Source organism: Prenolepis imparis, unplaced genomic scaffold (assembly GCF_030444845.1).
Source record: "Prenolepis imparis isolate NDT839.2.m4 unplaced genomic scaffold, iyPreImpa1.0 SCAF_14, whole genome shotgun sequence".
Lineage (NCBI taxonomy): Eukaryota > Metazoa > Arthropoda > Insecta > Hymenoptera > Formicidae > Prenolepis > Prenolepis imparis.
Genome location: NW_028141172.1, coordinates 314,168 through 329,676, shown reverse-complemented (window position 1 = coordinate 329,676; position 15,509 = coordinate 314,168). Strand labels below are relative to the sequence as shown.

The 15,509-nt window shown below is 32.5% G+C and overlaps 2 protein-coding genes across 14 annotated transcripts in view; one reads left to right on the top strand and one right to left on the bottom strand.

Moving 5' to 3' along the window:
• Positions 1-14,681, top strand: part of P120ctn (adherens junction protein p120) — a 39,928-nt gene extending 25,247 nt beyond the window's left edge. For 4 of the 10 annotated variants that reach the window (XM_083054874.1, XM_083054867.1, XM_083054869.1 and 1 more), the window contains 3 exons: positions 21-159; positions 672-795; positions 3,214-14,680. In XM_083054874.1, coding sequence (XP_082911000.1) covers positions 21-159; positions 672-795; positions 3,214-3,492 — 542 coding nt within the window. In that variant the 3' untranslated portion in view covers positions 3,493-14,680. Of the gene's footprint in view, positions 1-20; positions 160-671; positions 796-3,213 lie in introns of all 10 variants that reach the window. The other 6 variants (XM_083054866.1, XM_083054876.1, XM_083054868.1 and 3 more) reach the window with 5 other exon arrangements.
• LOC145945730 (uncharacterized) overlaps positions 1-15,509 on the bottom strand; it is a 262,355-nt gene that overhangs the window by 26,491 nt on the left and 220,355 nt on the right. The gene's annotated exons all lie outside the window — the stretch shown is intronic.

The window sequence follows — 15,509 nt, the reverse complement described above, 5'->3', positions numbered from 1 at the left end:
TATTATTTACGTATTTATAGGACAAGTACTCTTCACCATGTGGCAACATCAAGAACTGCGAGATGTGTATAAAAAGCATGGTTGGAAGGAGCAAGACTTCGTCACGAAAACCGTCGCCGCCAGAAATTCAGGGCCTAATTCACCTAATAACGCTAACAGGTAATTATCGCCCATAAAATAGAACGATAAATAAAATTAGATACATACAAAGTATGTGACCGAAATAAGGCAATATATCTATGAATAATTAGATATCGAAATAATAATATAAAAGAATGTGTAAATAGTTGATAAAACGATATTTTTAGTTAATTTTAAATATCCTTTTATTACATATTATTTTGTATATTCTTTAATAGACTTTATTTTTCACGAATTTTATTTATATATATTACGATATTTAATGTTGTCTCGGCAATGTCAAAAATTTCACAATCGCGATATCATTTAAAATATTATATTATTATATTATATTATAGTTCTTCAATTCGTTTAATTTTATTTGAGTGTTAATTTATATCGTTTTGTTGGTAGTTTTTTTTTATTTCTGAGACTCCGCTTTTCTTATTTTTCGTTTATGATTTTCTATTTCGCTAAATTTATTTATTTTTATTATGTGGAGTCTCTTTACAAAATTTCTTCGACCATCTCGATTCTACGTTAAAATACAGCTATGATTGCAGCACTCTGAATCGACCAATGGCGAGCCAAGGAAGCACAAGATATGAGGATCGAACGATCCAGCGAGCAAATATGAATTCGAATAATGTCGGTCGACCTACTATATATCAATCAGTAAGTAATAATAATTAACAGCATCATTAAATATATAAATACACGCCACGTAGAGAGAGAACGTAATATAGAATTATCGATAAAAGTATATACGTGCAAATAATATGCAAGTTAAATCGCCGGTCTTAAAAAGAAAAGTTTACATCGACTGATATTTAACAAATAGTAAAAAAGCACTCATTAAAAAATTTATGACTATAAAAATGTTTAGTTTGTAAACTAATAAAATTTTACATGATACAACACTCGCAATCTTACACAAAAATTTTATTTTTATTAAAATTTTATTAATTTTATTATATTTTAAATGTTTTATGTATATTATTTATTATTACCATCGAAGAATATATATTGTAAATTTGATTATTTTAATATAGGTATTACGTTAGATGATAATTTTCTTTTTATTCTTTTCGTTTCGATTATTCGTTGCCATTATAGTTTTTCCATATTTTCCATGCATCGTTACGGAATAAGATTTAAATCGAACCGTAGATTTTTGATATCACTTCCTTAAACACACAGGATATATCGTGCATTAGTAACGTTTATATCGTATTTATCTCTGCTTAGATTTGTAAAGTATTATGCAGACGTAATAAAAAGCAGTTAGAGATCGACGTAATTTTTGGCGCAATTGATTGTGCCAAAACGAATGAATGTCACTACATAATTTTTAGCTAAATATGTAGTAATTTGTAATTGTAATTTGTCAAAAGATACCATCGTACACAATTTAATTGAGAAACTCATGTTAATGACCGTCTTTCTATACATTCATTGATATTTTACACCTTGTGTAAGATTTTTATTTTTGTTAGATTTTTTGTTAAAAATAAATGCAAAAAAAAAGGAAAAAAACAAATTGTATACACTAGAGCGTACGTGTGAACACTTTCCGATAATAAACGTTACTATACATTCAAAAATTAAAATTAGCCACCGTATATAAAACGCGTTCAATATTTAGAATGCGAATCTGGTTGTACGAGGAACTTACATAATGTGTTTATGCAACATTTACACGAATTACCGCATGAAACTGGACCAAACTCCCTTTTTAATAACGTCGCGTAGTCACTTTCTAAATGCTGAAACTTTTTGCACGGTTTTAATAACAGTTTTCCAACTACTAATTAAGTTAGTTACAAAAGAGAAGACGAGAACTCGCATATAATCTTAGAAACGTACCGCGCAATGTTACTATTAACGGTTATAGGTCTAAAGCGCGAAGGTATTCAATGTATTCTTATCATTTTGTACACTTTTGTCTCCGAAAGGAACGCACAATATTTATACACTAACAATAAAAAATTACTAATGAAATCACTGCCTAAACGAACACCTTCACCTCACACATTAATAACAATTATTTTAACCTTTAGCGAACAATATATACACAAAAGTTTCATATACATTAATTAATTATATAAAATTATATCCAAGCATTGTCTGTTTCTCGAATTAGAAAGCGAATTCAGTTTACGATGAATTTTTAGTGCCCTACTGTTTAGTTATATTTTATTAGCGAAATATATAACACATATTTACAACTAAATTATTATGTAATCTATGGACTCTTTATTGTATATCCGATTTTGTATATAAGTCTAGAAAATTACTGATACATGTAAGTTAAAAATACGTAGATTTATAATTGATATGAATTCTAAACATGCAACGCCATATAGGATTAGATTAGTATCTTGATTTTTAGATACATTATTTCCTATTTTTAACTCAGTATTGTATGAAAATTTATTTAAAAAAAAGTAATATTATAGTATAACATCCTCTCAAATTTTCTTTGAATTTTTTAACTCGTCAATGACATAAGAATATTAGTGAATAGAACTTGGAATTTTATAATAAAAGATAATATATTAATGTCAAATTTTATTTATATTTTATCACACACATAAGAGAAAAAAAACTACGCACATTATATATTCTATTATATATAATTTTATAGCAAATAGACACGTCTTCATACGTATCTTTATATCATGTGTATCTCATCTATGCATTACTCACGACGGAGCATTTATATTCTGTATTTAGCCGAATACTAAAGCGCAGTGTAATAAAAAAAAATACTTGAAAATATGTATATTAGCTAGCTCTATATATACCTAACTGCAAATAAAGGCCACATATCACACATCTTCACGTAATTTTGCCTAGACATTACAATGTACTCTCGATCATTCATGTTTACGAAAAGAGATGATCAAGAAATACCAGATAATTGAGAAAAAAATTGTCAAATTTTGTCATCGATATCGAGAGTACACTGTGTATAAAATATCCCCCAAAATGTCTAAGCTTCTTTCAGCGTCCGAAGATTCTCCCCCACCTTCGCCCACCCCCCTCGCGACCGGAAGTCCGTGGCTAACCGTTGGCTTGTGTGTGTTGCAGCAGCCGAAACCCGGTGAGCCGCTCTACGCGCAAGTTAACTTGGAGAAGAAAAAGAAGCGGCAGTACGAGCTGGGGGTGGGCCAGGGTGGCCAGGTGGGTCAAGTCGCCGGCGGTAGTGGTGGCGTCGCGATATCTGGAGGCGGCGGCGGTCAATGGGTGCCGGATGGGGTTGGACTGGTACCGGATGGCACCGGCGCCCCATCGGTCGCGGCGACGGTGGCTAATCAAGTGCCTCCGCCGAGTTCGACCGCCGCCGCCGCCGGCGATTCCTGGGTATAACGCGCCCTACGAGCGGGTCCTACGCGGGACCGCCAGGAGGATCTCGCCAGGAACCTCGAGCAGCCGCCGCCTCTGAATCTATCTATGTAACGGAACAACGGGACGATCGAAGGTCCGAACGAAATCCCGAAGACTTAAACTACTTATAGAGGACGATTGCGTTTTTTCCGAAATATAACAAGGACACGGACTCTCTGGAGAGTAGACGTGGACAATGTAGGGATTATATTTATTCGAGAAAGACGTTGCGAGAGATAGAGAAAATAATTCACTGTGCAGGATGTTCGGATAAAAAGACCGGCTAACTAAGACGGAGAATCGGAAATAAAATGAAAGTACTCGAGTACATTTGTTCGGAATGTTACCGAGAGCGAGTGTTATTGAATGCGAAAGTAATCTCAAGTGTGTTGAGGAAGCGTTTCCGAAGGAAGGAGCAGAGGAAAATGCCAGATATATTATTACGCTTTGCCGTTGGAAATAAACGTCCATGTTACAATTAGAAGGAATTTTTTAGAGTTGACGGAGAAGTTTTATCTAGTTAAAGAAATGGCAGCTAAACTAGGATGACAGGCAATTTTCAAGTTAGATTGAAATGTACATTTATTTCCGAAATTGAAAATAACTTATGAACAAGAATGTATATATAAAATGGCAGCTGATGAGATTTAATTGATCGATGATGAGCAAACGAGCGAATAGAGATTGAAAAACGAAGATATATCGCGTTGTAAAAAAATTTTTGTGCTTTAGTATCTTTTTTAGTACTCGAAAATTCACAATACGCACGAATGCGACGAGCAGACTAGAAGATAGATAGTCCACTCGGATAGAAAAGCGGAAGCTTTTGATTGATCTGAAAATCCGATCGCTAATCGATCGTTCTGTCTTGCTTTGAAGGACGCAGCAACCCTTTCTCTACGATCTCTCACATCGTCTTATAACGGGACGGACTTTAAATAGCTGGGAAAAGGAGAAGGGAGTTGAGATTAAAAAGGCTCGTGCCTGAGATAAATTAAACATCTCGAATACACTTCGATTAAGTATACTTGAATTGCGAGAGAAGCTTCGGTTGACCTTGAAACAGTATTGTGGTAACGCATTTTTCTCCGAGAATGTTTTTTCATCGGTATATAAAAATCGAAACGGAGCAAAGGACGAACGAATCGTGCCCACCGAATTTGTCGAACCGGCAAACCCGAAAATGGATCTACAGAAAATGCATCCGTAATCTCGATATACATATTAGCGAGAGAGAAGAGGAGATGAGAGAAAGAGAGTGTGTGAGAAAAAGAGAGAAAGAGAGAGAACGACATCGTCCAACCACATCCGCAGCAGTAGTCGCACTAATGGCTCTAAATACCTTCATTGCACAATTCTAAATTAATATATATAACTGCGTAAATATATATTACACATACGGCACACGTATACATATATACACATGCACACAAACACCAGAACCGTATAAGTGTATATTTTAAGGTGGTGTTAGCGGCGATAAAAGAGGGCGTATACCGATCATCGCAAAGTACAGGCTAAGGTGCTAAGAATAGGCGTGTCTATGTAAGCATTATAAAAAAATAATAATAATAAAAGAAGAGATAGAGAGAGACAAGCGACTTGAAAGAAGGATCACCCGTGATTTTTTATGCAACTTGATAGTTTATGGGGATATATATTCCTTTCCGTAGAACATACGCGCGAAGGACTAATAAATTGAATAACGCGGTCGTGGGACACTGTCGTGGTTCGCTGATTACAGTGTCACTCGACGAATTATTCGATAATTATTATAACTATGATGATAAATTATTCAATAGCTGTTGTTATTATTCGGTGAATTTGAATTTGTCTGATGGCTCTTATTACAATTCCCGCGAAAGAATGGCATTTAAGTTGAAGGGAAAAAATGGATATACCTCTGTTAGCATAATTATGGAGAAATATCGTAAAGACCGATAAATAATTAATCCCGTTACCATTATAAGAAAGATTGCATTTGCACATTTGCTTCTTTGTAATATTTGAATGCCCACCAATCGTCGTGCGTATGCGTGCGCCTATTATAAACTATACGAGACACATATATATATATATATATATATATATATATATATGTATATATATGCTGGCGACACACTGGCATAGAGTTTAGCGTATACGACTGTATTATGTAAACTTTTGAGGCTGTGGGTGTGGCACAAGGATGCTGATTTATTACGAGCTGCTGCACTTTTGCAAAACGCGTGTGACTTTAGGGAATACACTTTTAACTAAAGTATGAATTCTGTTCGTGCGCGTAAAAAATTGTGCATGAAAGTGCGTGTCAAGGTAGAGACGTACATTGTTATCGCGTATCATGTCTCATCAAGTCATGTTATATCGTCTAATAATCTAATAGATACAATCGTGTTCAATTTTTTATCTCATTTAAATTTAAAAAAAAAAGAACAAATTAGAACATATTTAAATTATTCGACATAAATATATAAATGGTATTTTATGTTAGAGAAAAAAAAGGTATATATACCTACTTATATATTTTTTTGTACATTTTACAATTTATTTTTTATATAAAATTTTTATTTTATATATTTTATTTTATAAAAGTGATATTGATCAGAGACATTAGTAAAAAGCATATCATACTCTTTTCTAATAATTCGAAAATCTCACGTAACATTGCGGTAGACATAAATTATCTAAATAATGAACAAAATATAATATATACAAATTATTCAGTACCGACAACTATCAAAGTATAGAGCGAATGAAAATATAAATCGGAAAAGATCTCAATAAATCAATAATAACATTATTAATTAATAATTATCAAAGCCATTAATACGCTATTGATACATTATTATTATATAATGTACTATGATAGAACATGAACTCATATGACGTGATAATTGTGAATCTTGACATTTTGTCCTGGAACGCAATCCGCGATCGATCAGTGGCGCCCGAGAGCCATTACTATTGCTAATGACACAATTACCATAGGTATAATTAGTGAGCAAGCGCGAGACCAATGTACGTCGAGCCCATGAACACGTGCGGCAGCCACAATATCGCATGCGAGTATAACGAGAGAGAGAGAGAGAGAGAGGGAGGGAGGGAGGGCGAGAGAGAGAGAGATTATGTTAACGTTATTCGATGGTTACGAGAGGTGGCATATTAATTAGTCGATATACATATTATAGATATAAAATATATCCCTGTTCTCTATTTCTTAAAATAATATTACGACAGTTGATCAGAGAGAGAAACACACGATGGAACAATAGCTTCTCTCTGTAAAAATCATGCCGGACGACGATCGTCTACCGATCATCAACCTTCCCCGTAGTGTCAATTGTTTAAAACTTATTAACATTGATGTTAGGACAAAATTCACGTTTTTATCTCACGATGAAATCGAATAAGGATTAAAACGCGATGTGAGAATAAAGAATCACGGTTTTAAAAGGATTATATTTATATTATTATAATATATAATTATATTAATATATATATACTTAATATATAATTATATTAATATATATACTTAATATATAATTATATTATTATATGATATAATAATGCAGAAAAGAAAATTGAAAAAATAAAAATTTTTACATTACATTATAATTTAAATATAACACTTATTAATCTACATATATATTCTGAATTATATTGTAATATAAAAATTCTGAAAATGCTAATTTTTTTTCAATTTCAATTAGCATTGATTGTTAATTGTCGAGTTAATAAATTTCACACGACGAGATTGTTTGATTATGTCAAGAAGGACGATTGTCGTCAGGACGACTGTATAAAAAGCGTTATTCTATCACATAATACGCACTTTATTTCATGGCGATGTTCTCGAGGGGAATTGAGCGCAGAGAAATTTGAACCGGACCATCCGCGTAACGTATAGAAATGGAAATGCTGGTGTGAGCTTGTAGAGAAGTAAATTTTATTTCTTAATTTAATTTTTGTACAGTATTTTTATATTATCGCACGACAAATTTTCTACGAAGATTTTATCTGATAGCATTTATAATACGTATTATATAAATTTTTAGGAAAAGATATATACATATTATTCGCGAGAATATAATTCGATAATTATTATATTCGATATACATACATATAATATAGGCCGTTTATATATATTTTTTTTCAAAACGCGTTATATCTAAAAAAAAAATTATTATTTTCTTTTTAGAATTTAAAAAAACCTATCAAAAGTTATAAAAAGTAAAACTGTTTAATTTATTATTCTTATATTTACCGTGTATTCTTTATTCGAAAACTTGTACATTTTAGTTTTAAGATATTATCCGAAATATATTTCCCTTATTTTCAGCTAAAAGCAGGTTTTTTAGCAATTTCCAAACAATATACCATGATTATTTTCATTTATGCAATCCTTTTACGTGATTCATCATCTCTCGCTTTGCTTTAATTTTTCCGTTCGCTTTGCTTTAATTTTTCCGAGGTTTTTCGTTCGACTAAATTAAGTAAGTTGCCGAACAAACAATCTGGACATACTCTGGAAAGCAATATCCCGTAACATCAACGGGGCTATTCCATACGATCATTTCCATCTCGGACGACGCGACGGGCGGATGTCACATGTTATGCGCAAGTTGAAAAAAAATCGTGAGATCATACTCTCGAACGAGCTGACTGACTTGTCTCTCTCCGGTTAGATGAGAGAGAAGAGGAACCTTCGAGCTTATCGCTCGCTCGGACTGGCTAGCAGATCCGTTGCGCTCGTGATAACACAGCGTGATTTTTAGCAAGTGCCACGTATTATATACCGATACATGGCGTGATCCTTAGAAGATTTTGGACCATTTGGCAGCGAGACACGACACAGTCTCGAGGTCGATCGATCGTATCGGCACTCATTGCCCGTATGTATGTCTTTACTCGAATCGCTCTTCTCTCTCTCCTTGAGACAATTGATTCGAGAAAGCAAATATTCTTTACGAAACTTTTCTATTTTTCTAAGATTTCAAATCAAACATTTCTTAAAGATCTCTTAAATTTGCTATATTATGAAAATAACTGGGAATAAATCATTTAGAAATTTTAATGTATGTATAAGATCGAACAGAAATTTATAAATGCTAACAAAATATTTTTTTTATATAATTATAGAATATAAATTCCTGTTTAAATAATAATCGCAATTTTTTGATTAAAAATTTATGGATCTTTAAAGAAAAATTTACATGTGTGCAAAAATATACTAGCATAGAAAATTTCTCACAGATATATGTATTATATAATTGAAAGCATTTTTGAGATATAATTGAAGCAATAATAATCCTGACGACTGGTAAGAAATTTCGCGTGCATTCGAGTGTCGAAAATGTCAAAAAAAATAAAATAAAATAAAATAAAATAAAATAAAATATTATCTAACAAATATATATGTATATGATACATATGTACATGATGACAGGGAATCAGACAGACTACTTTCGCGTATATTTGTCTCCTCGATCGTGCGCAATTTTTGAATCTCATGTGTTTTTGTAGAATTTTATACTGTGCATACTTGCGATAAAAGATGCATGCGACGGATGGACACTTCGTCGTTTCTATGAATTTTGATACTACATCGTGATGTAAAGTCCACGTGCGCGAGTCGCGTTCTCAATAGCGCCCATCGTCGCCGTCGAGGAGATTAATTGACACGAATGTTCGACAAACAGGCAAGCTCCAATTCAACGTAACATTTGTGCGCTCGTAATCAATAATTACGACTTTATAAATATTATATACGTTTTACATACATTAGTTTCTCGTATATATAGATTGAATCATAAATTTCAAAATAGTTACCAAATTTTATCAATAATTATTCTATACTATATTTATTTATTAGCAAAAATAATAAATATATATAGACACGTTAAAGATCTCTTCGATCTTAACGCGCTTCAAGATTTTTTAAAATTCAATTTTCGAACTCGAAAGCACTGCGAGATTTTTTTCCCCTAGAGCAGCACAAAATTACGGCAATTGAGATTTACCGATCGATCGATTGATCAATGGCTAAACCGAGGTTTTGATATCCGCTTTTCATTCTTTGTGTGTATACTACTGTATCCCGCGTAACTCTCCGGCGTTTATAATTTTCTACGAAATACAGAGAAATGAAAATAGAAAGAAAAGGACGAAAAGAGGAGGCCGAGACAACTTTTGAGGATACATATAGAAAGCACTGTTCCGGCGATTTTATAAGAATACAAACGTCGCGTGTTTCGAATAAAATATTTAACGAATAATGAGAAAGAGAGAAAGAAAAAAGACAACTCTGCAGGATTGGATATAAAGCGACAAAAACGTAGAATTTATACGAATATGTGATGAATAACACGATAATTTATCACTTTTAAACCGACAATGGTATCAATGAATATATTTTTGCTTCATATATTTCGCTCTGCAAAAATTCGCGAAATATATAATTCAATTTTCTTTATTATACTTGATTTTTCACAATGTATTTATAAATCACAATTAAATTCTGTATAGATCATGATTAAGCACAATATTCACAAAAAAATAAAACTAAAAATAAAAATAATGCGCGAAAAAGAAATTTAAAAATCTCAGAGTTTACTATTATCTTTATACTTAAATTATATTTAAATAATACGTAATTTTATTATATTTATTTCACCATTCCTTCCTTTTTGAATATATTTAATGCATCTTATATATTTTTTATTTATATCTAAAGTAATTACACATAATTCCATTATAGAACTAATTTCATTAAACTTATTTCTAATGCTTTTTATTTTTAATCACATATCACAGAAATTGAAAAAAATGACCTAATTTTCCACGACACGATACCATTGTCGGATTATGTCTTTAGTATTCAAATAGAAGCAATCCTTTCGATTTGGAAGGGCAAACCCCGAAAAAAGGATGAAGACATCACTAGCGCATTTTTTGGCACCCTCGCATTATTATATTATGCGCATTCAATCGCGAAAAGACCTAACAATCGGACATTTTTTAATTGACAGTCGGCTGTAATTATTAAATAGTAACATATACTTGACATTATATTGCACACGCGATTCTAGAGAAAAAGTTGATATTATGTATCAAATATAGTATATTGAAATCTTTAAAAAATCAATGTGTTATTAAGTGCATATTATATACTTTATCATACAATATTGAGTTGTTGAGAACCATTCATATACGTAAAACCACACACATATATATATTATATATACAATACATATATATACAAGCAAATATGTACTACGTTGAATCGCATAGTAATTAATATCTGATTATTATGTTATTTATAGATAAAACTTGATAAACACTTTAATGCTTAAAATTATATATAAAAAATAAATCTCAAAACTTTGCAAAAGAATGATTAATAATACAGTCAATAAACATTAAAAGATTAATAAAAGAGATGATAGAGCGTTTCAACATTCAGGTTACAAAGTATTGTTTCACTATCATGGGGCTATTTTCCGACTCTATTAAGCACGATTATTGTTGAACACTCGGCATAAAAACTGCGAGAAAAAGTGGTATTCAATAATAGAGTTAATGATTGCTTAGTAGCGTTTAAAAATTTCTCCAACCCGAATAATATCGTTGTTCATCGCAGCACTGTAACAGGAAGATACAACCGGAAGCTGTATCAACCGCCTATTGAACATGCATAGTAAAAATGGCGAGCAAAAGTGAATTCAATTGCTTATATCTATCTCGCCGCTACGTCTCGTCCGAAAAGAATCCGATTGTTGGGCCTTGCGAGTGCAAGTGCTCATTTAGCACCTAACGTCATTCACGTTTGTATAAACCGAGTATAAACCGTTTACGAAGGGTGACACCCTTCTCGTTCTCGGTTCACAGTACAGGGCGATAATCGCAAGTTTTATGCGACATAAAAATTTTGTAATTATTTTACATTTCCCATGGCTTATACAGAACGGATGAGTCATATCATTTTTGCTGTATTATTTTTAAATTATCTTCGAGAAACTTGTAATAGAAATTAGTCAACAAAAGTGTTTTGTATAAACACAATTAACAATTTTTAACAATTTTTAATGTTGTACACTTTTAGCGTATACACCTTCTTTTTATAGACATTTCGGACACCTCATATGTAGCGCTTTTATTTCGCCATCATCTGTCATTATCTTCGAATGCAAAAATTAATTGTTATCACAAGGATACACACGTTTTTATTCGTGCATATTGTATACGCGTAATCGTTCTATATCATCGATAATTCCATCAATTGTAAATAATGCGACTCAGCCTGCAGTTCTTATGGGACTTTGTGAGCTAAATAGTACATTTTTGTACGCTCGTTTCTCGGCGCGATTAAACTTTAATATCGATTTCTAGCAAGGAAGCAGAGTTGATACGCGCAGCATCTCTATTTTACAATATTTCTCTTTCAATTTTAATTAGTTCACTTTTATGTTATTATTCTAAAAAAATTTTAAATTATTGTGTAACTTATAACGGTAATATTATTAAATTTAAAAAATTTTCAAAAATTTGGAAATATATTTAATTAAAAAATTTCATTATTTAAATGAAATCACAATAATAATTGTCAGTCAAAAATAATGTTTGTCAAATGTTATTCATAGCAACAAAAGATGAGACATTCTTCATGATTCAAATAATATTGTGCAAGTTGTTCCCAAATTCGTCCATCGATTTCGACCGATTTGGGACATCGCGGTATTTATTCTCTCACCTATCTATTTCTCAGATCATTCAACCATACGTATCGATTCGATTACCTGATTCGTACATTCTTGTTATTTCAGCGAACTTTAGTCGCGCGGGAAGGATCAAAGTTGAGTTCCGCGCGATGTCGATTTCTGACATCTCTCAAAATAACGACCTAATTAATTAAGCCGCGATCATCCGTCGCAATTAACTGTCGCTTCGAATTTCGACACCAAGCACGCAGTCGTTTGTAGAAAATAATTTGAATTATTTTTTATCTAAATAATTACATTGAAAATCGCGCGGGACTCTGATCAATTCCGCTCAAGAAATCGTCGGCCTAAAAAAAAAAAAAAAAAAGAACATTTGGTAAACTTGCAGGAATTTCTCGAACAGGAAAATTCTCTACGTTTTTTTATCCGAATGATTTTTCTCTACGTTTTTTATCCGCACATTTTTCACAAAATAACACGTATCGTGCTACAGCATTCCGTTTTCCGATCGAGTCATTCCACACATCTACCGATTGCGATCACTGTCAATCGCTGGCGGTTTGAAAGACTGATAGCATTAAAAGAAAAGAAAAAAAAAGAATAAATCCTGAGCGACCATTTATCATTTTTCCTTGAAGCCTGGATCGGAATTAAAGATTTGAGGAGTCGCGATCGTTGTGCGTAATCTCTCGGAGAGTTAATTCAATTTCCAATGTTATATAAACAACGAAAGATTTACCATCGTTTCGAATAAGTGCAGAGATCGTTTTCTATTACGAGGAAATTTGATCTTGCTGAGATTAGACCGATTTCGATCGCAATTTTAGACACTAAAAATGGACAGACAGGATGCGAAGGACCGAATATATCTGATCTCGTATATCTTATAAGAATTCTTAAACACGATAAAAAGGCTGCCGGCCTCGATCAATCCATTGTCGATTTAAGATAAAAAAAAAACTGCGACGTGAGAAGAATGTTTTTTAAATAGCTCAACGATCCGATCCAGGATCATTTAAGCTCAAACAGAAAGCGAGAAGAAAAAAAAGGAGGAAGGAGGAAAAGGGCGAAGAGATAAAAAAAATCGTACTGACACACATACCATTACACACATGTAACACGCGCATTAACGAATAGAAGAAATGATAGTCTACTGTGCTGCATACGTATTTAAATTAACGGAGCATTAAATAAGCATGGGTGTGCATCTTAGATGTATTAGAAAACCTTCACCCTCCCCCTTCCCACCACGCGTTTAGTATTAATTATTGAAATAGGCGATGATGCGCAGGGGTGCGGAGGGAGAGAATTAATTGTACATGAATTCGAAAGACATACGATGATCAGGATCATCCATCTTCCATAGTCATAGATTGTACGTTATATTTATATTATGGTCGTCCAAGAAAATCTCGCAATATCTTCTTGCGACGCAAATTATCATTATAATTATGTTATAAAAGTAGAATGAAAAATTCGTCAAGTATTCAAAAATTAAAATGCTCGAGATCAGTGAATTTCTAAAAATAAATCGAAAATACCTTGAATTCTCGAAAATACATGGATTAAAAATTTATAAATCCAAAGATCTGTTCGAAATTATATCTTATATCTATAAATCCTATAGCATCTTTAAATTCGATCCCAATCTTTAAATAGATGGTTTATTAGAATCGAAGATCTAATTCACACAAGTGTGTGAATTTAGAATTTTTTTAATTTGAGAATTTACTACCACACACACACGCACAAGATTTATAAATTTCGAAAAAAAAAGAATTCCAAAATTTGTAGACCAAAGAATTAAAAAATTTTAAGATTTACATATTTTAAGAAAATTATGAAATATAAATGCATACACATATAAATTTTTTTGATACATTATATTTAACGATGATTTCGAGCACTTTAATTGACGTAAATGTACAGTTATGTGTTTTATAATAACGCCCTTGTATAGTAGTAGATATCGTAAAGAATCGTTATCATAGAATATTGTATCCTGATTGTCGATGTGTTCCAATTAAACGTCATAATTAATCTCAACTGTCATCAAGCGTTATATCATTATTATAATCGACACAACTTTATGCGTCCGATAACAGAAGCGAAAAAATCGCGGAGATAAAGAAAAAAAAGAAAAGAAAAGAAAAAACCTCTCCCTCGTCTCATCCCCCGGAAAAACTCGCCGGAGATAAAAATTATCGCTATAATTTATTCATGTGTTTCACACGCGATTCGATTGAGTGTGCAGTACTCAAACGGATTGTAATATGTATAATTTTTAAGAGACGATTGTGTGAAAAGAAAAGGCAGCATATATTGTCATTCTTTTATCGTTGTATTATTTATATCTCTCGAAAGAGTTTCACGTATATACAATAATAATTATAATAAAAATCGACTAGTGTATTTCAAATCCGACTGACAACAATTAAAAAATTAAATTGCGCTGACAACATGTGTACATATATGTATATGTCTCTTTATCCTGCAATCTTTCTTGTCTCCTACCTTATACAACTTTAATTATTAAGTAAAAAATACATTTACTTATTTATATAAAGATTTATTTGTAAATTTTATATATTTAAATTTCTATGTTTTGTATATTTTTGAAATATACATGTCTTATTGTTTTTTTTTAAAAGACTGCCTTTAATCTTTTTTTTAATCAACGACGAATATAAATTTATAGAAAAAGTTTCTAGCTTTTAAATTAAATAGAGGGAAAAATAGCTGAAAAATTTGCCAAAGAATTGTATGTTTAAATAATTGAAGCTCGTTGGGGAAATATGTATTTTCGTGAGAAATCGACCGAGCGCGGTCTAAGGGATTAAACGTTCGCAGAGAGGGCTCGTAATCGCATTTTTGACTTTCGTCCTTTCGATTGCGATTTTATTGCGTGTCCGGACGAGTACCCTCGTCGCGGAGATAACGAGGTTCGCGAGCGAATCGCTCGTCGCGTACTTTTTGCACGAGAGAAAAAAAAAGGAAAGGGACGTAAGGGCGGATACGCGGTTTTTTATTCAGTTGTACTCCATAAAAGGCGGAACTCGCGTACGAAACGAGACTAGTTCGGCGCGGGGCTAATTGTTAATTAAGACGCGGATTGCCGTGCGGATTGACAATTTGCAATTGTAAAATCCGTTCCTCACGTGTAATCTCATCTCGTTCGTATCGCCCGATCAGGCGAATCTCACTCGCTTGTTTCCAATCGCATAGAAATTGTTTCGCATGTTCCATCTCCACGTGTGCGGAAAAACGAATTTCGAAGAAAAG